Source organism: Phyllobates terribilis, unplaced genomic scaffold (assembly GCF_046119375.1).
Source record: "Phyllobates terribilis strain yellow unplaced genomic scaffold, ASM4611937v1 Scaffold_3__8_contigs__length_932513732, whole genome shotgun sequence".
Classification (NCBI taxonomy): Eukaryota; Metazoa; Chordata; class Amphibia; order Anura; family Dendrobatidae; genus Phyllobates; species Phyllobates terribilis.
Window position 1 is genome coordinate 372728438 of NW_027362763.1, and position 7212 is coordinate 372735649.

General features: G+C 40.9%; 1 protein-coding gene across 1 annotated transcript in view; it reads left to right on the forward strand.

Moving 5' to 3' along the window:
* The window catches only part of MCPH1 (microcephalin 1), a 373975-nt gene extending 367530 nt beyond the window's left edge, over positions 1-6445 (forward strand). Inside the window, exon 14 of the mRNA XM_073675396.1 lies at positions 6142-6445. Coding sequence (XP_073531497.1) covers positions 6142-6197 — 56 coding nt within the window. The 3' untranslated portion in view covers positions 6198-6445. The remainder of the gene's footprint in view (positions 1-6141) is intronic.
* Positions 6446-7212: the final 767 nt, after the last annotated feature.

Below are 7212 nucleotides of genomic sequence, written 5' to 3' on the forward strand. Positions count from 1 at the left end.
CATAAAAATGCAAATTTTGAAAATTGCAAAATTTTCAAAATTTTCTCCAAATTTCCATTTTTTTCACAAATAGACGCAAGTGATATCGAAGAAATTTTACCACTATCATGAAGTACAATATGTCACGAAAAAACAGTCTCAGAATCAGGGGGATCTGTTGAAGCGTTCCAGAGTAATTACCTCATAAAGTGACAGTGGTCAGAATTGTAAAAATTGGCCTGGTCATTAACGTGCAAACCACCCTCGGGGTTAAGGGGTTAACAACCACACCGGTAGGGGAATTTTTACAAGAAAAATCAACAATAGTCTTAGGACTCAGTTCACAACAGCTCTTACCACCTCCCCGGGCACTCTGGGACAACGGTCTACTGCTGCCATTCCATACTGTGCCCACAGCTCCGGTGGTTCCTGCACCATGTCCAGTAGAAGTTTCCCAAATACCTGCTCCTTTCCCAACCGGCACTTTAATCGCTCAATAGCTTCATTTACTTTTGCTGCTCCATTCATAGCCATCGTGGTACACTGTTCACACACACCGCTCTCCCCAGAAAATTTTCGTGGCCCCACCGAGCCGCAGCAAACCAGGTTTGAGTGCGACGACAATTTTCGTAACCCCTACCGAGTTACCGCAAGATGCTTTAATCTTCGTGACCCTGCCGAGTCGCAGCAAGATGCTTTAATCTTCGTGACCCCGCCGAGCCACAGCAAAACCGGATTTGAGTACGACGACAATCTTCTCAACCCCACCGAGTTGCAGCCAGATGTTTTAATCTTCGTGACCCCGCCGAGCCACAGCAAGATGCCTGTATCCACACTCGTCGCCCTGTGCCGTTGCCCCTAGCAACCGGGCTGCAGTTGCCCGCATTCTCGAACCATATGTAAGGCAGCGCTAGTCATCATACTGGGGGATACTCTCTGCACCGGGTCAATTAAATCACACATGCAATGTCTTTCCGGTATTTCACAATGCAGCAGTTTATTATTTATCATAAACCGCTGATCACACATATAAAGTCCACGAGCCTTTCTAGTGGCAGCTATGCCCACTTGGCTCCAGTTACAGCCTTCAGCAGAGTAACTATAACAGTGTCCATATAACATACCGCTTTTACCTTTTGCCGGGTCTTAACGGTTTCGTTCTGCCACCACTGTGGCTTTTAGGCTTCCCAGGTGGGGGTCTCCAGCCCTCGTACCTTCGAAGGCTACTGGTATGTGTTCACACTTAACATCCAGCCTATGCCTTTCAGGACTCTTGTCTTTCAAGCCTCTGCCCTCCAAGGCTACTGGGATCGCTTACACAGCTAAAGATCCAGCCTCCGTCTTTCAGGCTTCACATTATAGCGGTGTCCCATACAGGAGCAGGCCTCAAACCTTACACACCCTGTCTCAAGACTACCAGGGTTTATATATCCAGTATTACACACCCACAGGACCTCTGCTGATGTCACAGTCATGTGATCAGACATTCTGTGCATACAGGACCTGTGCTATGCCACAGTCATGTGACCAGTCACCTGAGGGGGAGGTATATGGTCAGCCAAAACACATCCTGGACTATTACAGTAATGCCAAGCAAGCCGCTGCATTACAATAAGGAATGTGAACACAGCATGAAAAAGAGAACAGTCATTAAATAATGTCCAGGTGGTCAGAGGTGAATGTTACCTATAGCTTGTCCCTTGGTACTACATCTAGAAAAAAATCTTTTAAAAAAAAGCATATCACAACTGGATAAGATTGGACCCCTTCTGGAGCATCTGGTCATCGGCTTTTTCTTTGGAAATCTTCATAAAAAATCCTTCCTTAAAATCTAAACTATTTTAATTTTCACATTTTATTTTTTGACGTATATTTCCTTTCTTTCTCTGTGCTGGGTTCCTTTGTGATTATTAACAATTGAAAGAATTGTCTATTATATGTCAGGAAAAGGTCTCATATGACTTTGTTCATATTTGGATGTTAAATATCAGGAGAATGGAAATAATTCTGTGCTCTCTGGAGTCACGACAATTCAATAACAAAGTAAAATGTAGGTTTACTGTCAACGTGTTTCATAGTCACCCCGACTCCTTCTTCAGGACACCCATACATAAGCTTATGCAACCGTACATAAGCCTATGTATTGTTGTCCTGAAGAAGGAGTCAGGGTGACTCTGACAATAAACCTACATTTTATTTTGTTATTAGATTGTCGTGACTCCAGAGAGCACAAAATTACTTCCATTCTCCCGGTATTTAACCCCTTTACCCCCGAGGGTGGTTTGCACGTTAATGACCGGGCAAATTTTTACAAATCTGACCACTGTCAGTTTATGAGGTAATTACTCTGGAACGCTTCAACGAATCCCGCTGATTCTGAAATTGTTTTTTCGTGACATATTGTACTTCATGATAGTGGTAAAATGTCTTTGATATCACTTGCGTTTATTTGTGAAAAAATTGGAAATTTGGTGAAAATTTTGAAAATTTTGCAATTTTCAAAATTTTAATTTTTATGCCCTTAAATCAGAGAGATATATCACACAAAATAGTTAATAAATAACATTTCCCACATGTATACTTTACATCAGCACAACTTTGGAGCCAACATTTTTTTTTTATTAGGGAGCTATAAGGGTTAAAAGTTGACCAGCGATTTCTCATTTTTACAACAAAGTTTGCAAAACCATTTTTTTTGTTGACCCCATCACATTTGAAGTGACTTTGAGGGGCCTTTATGACAGAAAATATCCGAAAGTGACACCATTCTAAAAACTACACCCCTCAAGTTGCTCAAAATCACATTCAAGAAGTTTATTAACCCTTCAGGTGATTCACAGGAATTTTTGGAATGGGGAAGAAACAAATGAACATCTAACTTTTCACAAAAATGTTACTTTACACCCAAATTTTTTTATTTGTGCAGGGGTAACAGGAAAAAATGGACCCCAAAATTTGTTGTGCAATTTCCCCTGAGCACGCAGAAAAAATTTGGGGAAAAAACACTGTTGGGGTCAGAAGGGAAGGAGCGCCCTTTGACTTTTTGAATGTAAAATTTGCTTGCATAATTAGCGAACGCCATGTTGCGTTTAGAGAGCCCCTGATGTGCCTAAACAGTGGAAAATCCCCACAAGTGACACCATTTTGGAAACTAACCCCTCAGGGAACTTATCTAGATGTGTGGTGAGCACCTTAAACCCCCAGGTGCTTCACAGAGGTTTATAACCCGGAGCCGTGGAAATAAAATTTTCACATTTTTTCCCACAAAAATGTTTTTCAGCCCCCAGTTTTGCATTTTCATAAGGGTAGCAGGAGAAATTGCACCATGCAACTTGTTGTGCAATCTCTCCTGAGTAAGCCGATACCCAATATGTGGGGGAAAACCACTGCTTGGGCATACGGCAGGGTTTGGAAGGGAAGGAGCACCATTTGACTTTTTGAATGTAAAATTTGCTTGAATAATTAGCGGATGTGCCCCTGATGTGCCTAAACAGTGGAAAACCCCCACAATTGACACAATTTTGGAAGCTAGACCCCTCAGGGAACTTATCTAGATGTGTGGTGAGCACCTTTAACCCCCAGGTGCTTCACAGAAGTTTATAACATAGAGCCGTGAAAATAAAAAAAATCAAACTTTTTCCACAAAAATGATCTTTTAGCCCCAAAGTTTTTATTTTCACATGGGTAAGAGGAGAAAATGGAACCTAAAAACTGTTGTGCAAATTCTCCTGAGTACCTCAATACCCCATAAGTGGGGAAAATACACTGTTTTGGCGCACGTCAGTGTTCAGAAGGGAAGGAGCACTGTGTGACTTTTTGAATGCAAAATTGGCTGGAATCAATAGCGGATGCCATGTCGCATTTCGGAAGCCCCTGATGTGCCTAAATAGTGGAAATCCCTCACAATTGACTCCATTTAGGAAACTAGACCCCTCAAGGATTTTATCAAGGGGTATAATGTACATTTTGAACCTAGAGGTACGACAGAATTTGATAACATTAGGTCATCATATTGCATAAGTTGTCATTAGTCTTGAGCGCAAGTGCTCGCTACTTGAGTTTGCATCAGGTACTCAGGTATGCACCATGTATCATGGGTGATCGAGTGACATTTTCGAGTCCCCGCCCCGCTTGTTTCACGGTTGTTAGACATCCAAAAAAAAACATGTGGGGATCCCTCGTGCATGGCAGGTGATCCCAGCTACTTTTTTTGGCCACGAAGCATATGGGGCAGAGACTCGAGCATGTCACTCGAACACCCGCGATACTCAGTGCATACCCGAGCACGCGATGCAAACTCAAGTATCGAGCACTTGCGCTCAACACTAGTCGCCATGTCATCATCTTTTTTTTTTTTTTTTTTCCTTTTGAAAAAATCCTAACCCTAGCCCAACCCCAATCCTAACCCTAGCACAACCCTAACCCCAACCATAATACAACCCCAACCCTAATACAGCCCTAACCCTAGCACAACCCTAACCCTACAGTTTATTTTTTACGCCGTTCCTCGTGTGGTATAAGTGATTCGACAACATTATTCTTCGGGTCAGCACGATTACAGCGATACCAGATTCATATCGGGTTTTTATGATTGACAGCTGTCACACACTAAAAGATGCATTTTTTTTGCAAAAAATAGTTTTGCATCGCCATATTTTGAGGGCTATAATTTTTCCATATTTTGTCCGACAGTCATGTGACAGCTTGTTTTTTGCGGGACAAGTTGACGTTTTTATTGGTACCATTTTCGGGCATGTGACATTTTTTGATCGCTTTCTATTCCGATTTTTGGGAGGCAGAATAAACAAAAACCAGCGATTCCGGATTTATTTTTTTTTGGGGGGGGGGGGGTTATGCCGTTCCGCGTGTGGTAAAATTGATAAGGCAGCTTTATTCTTCAGGTCAGTATGTTTACAGCAGTATCGCATTTATATCTTTTTTTTATGTTTTGGCGCTTTTACACAATAAAAACTATTTTCTAGAAAAAAAAATAATTTTGTATCACTTTATTCTGAGAGCTATAACTTTTTTATTTTTTGAATGATGGAGCTGTATGGCGGCTTGTTTTTTGCGGGATAAGATGACGTTTTCAGCGGTACCATTTTTATTTACATTCGTCTTTTTGATCGCATGTTATTCCATTTTTTGTTTGGCGGTATGATGATAAAGTATTGTTTCTTGCTTTGTTTTTTATTTAGTTTTTTTTACCGTATTCACTAAAGGAGTTAACTAGTGGGACAGTTTTATAGGTCAGGTCATTACGGACACGGCGATACCAAATATGTGTACTTGGTTTATTTTATTTTTTTCATAATAAATAAATAATATGAGTACAATATATTTTTATTTTTTGAGGATTTTTACATTTTTTTTTTTTATTTTTTTCACTTTACTACACTTTTTTTTTTACTTTTACACATTGTCCCACTATGGGACTTTCACTTTTTTCAGCCTGATCGGCTGTATAGCATAGAGAGCAGCAGCTCCCTACGCTATGCAGCCTGTCAGCGCTGCACACAGGGAGACCTTAATTTGGTCATGCACTGCGCATGACCAAAGTAATGTCCTGGTGACCCGGATGTTGTCATGACGACATCGGGTCGTCATGACAACAACCGGGAGCCACCGGAGAGGTGGTGAGTATCGCGGTTACCTCCCCCCTTGCCCCCGCGATGCTGCTATCGACTTTGATCACAGCATTGCGGGGGTTAATGTGCAGGGAGTGGTGCAGGACCGCTCCCTGCACATAGCAACGAGTGTCAGCTGTGACAATTAGCTGACAATGGCAGCAATCGGCCCGCACCGCTTGTGTGCGGGCTCGATCGCATTATGCGTAATAGTACATAGCTGGTCCATAAGTCCCAGGGTGCAGCTACGTACTATTACTAACGTCGTTGGAAAGGGGTTAATTCTGACAATTTCATGGAAGCTGCAGCATCTGGATTACAGGCTTTTTAGGTGTTGTGTCCCACACAACCCTATAAGGTGAGCGGTTCTACATCTCTATTATAACCTTTCCACCTAAATAAGACCCTATTGTACTTTTGCATGTTTTTCTAGTTCATATTTGGATGTTAGAACATTTCAAATGCAGTATTTGGGGGTGTTTTTCACAAAAAAAAAAATGTTTCAATTAATATATTTTTAATTTGTGCTTTCTAGATTCCATCACCCAACATAAATTACTCCCTCTTCAGAACTACCTCCTGGAACAATGATGATGCCCATACACAATGTCTGAGGCCCCGGGGGCTGAAGACCACAGCACAACTGTGAATAAATGAAATTGCTGCTTGGATAATTGCTAGACATTCTATAAAATGTTTTTTTTTATGCTCAGGGTCTTTTATTGTTTAACGTATTGCAGATTTCAAACAACTTTTCAACTGGATGTGAATTGTTTGAATATTTTCTACTAATAAAATACACACACAGGGGAGACTGTTCCCATATTTTGTATGATAAATTGTTGTTCTCTTAATCTAGCCATTGGGAATTAAGTTATTTCTCTAATACTTCTGTACAGTCACCGCTTTCAAGAACAGATCTGAGCACTGTCTTTTTTGTCTTTAGAAATTAATTGCAGAAGTTACATAATATTAAGACATAATAATATTAACTTATTGAAGGGATATGAACTTGTTCACTAGAGAGTTATTAAATGAATGCACGTAATGCATAGATATAACTAAATTGCCAGTATAAACAAAGAAATCTCCTCTGTATGAACTTCAATGTCTGAATACCATCCACTTAGGGAGTAATGCTTCAAACAACATATTGATTGTAACAGAAAGAAAGGTTTTCATAGCAGCCTTTACTTTCCTATACTTTCACAACAGACTGTTATCTGTAGTTTGTTTTTTTTGTTTGTTTTTTTAAATGAGGACCCATCTGTGGTGAGCCTAAAGGCCCCCATTCGCATTTGATGAGTCAACTGGCCTGCTCATTTGTATGGGGACCTCCATACCCCCTAATAGCTGATATCTGGGAAGAGAAGGATTGGGACATTTGAATTTCAACAGATAACTTTTTTTTCTTTAGGAGAGATAAATCACTGCCACAGGGCTCTGGCGGTGACTTTTTCCAATCTCCCCATTGAGAACACAAAGGCTTTTCTGAGCTAAGCACTCATGCATATTGGGGAGAGATAACTATCTGCTGAATGAACATTCAGCCAACCGTCATATTGTGTTTGGCCACGCGGCCATATACGCGGTCAGTAGTAAATGC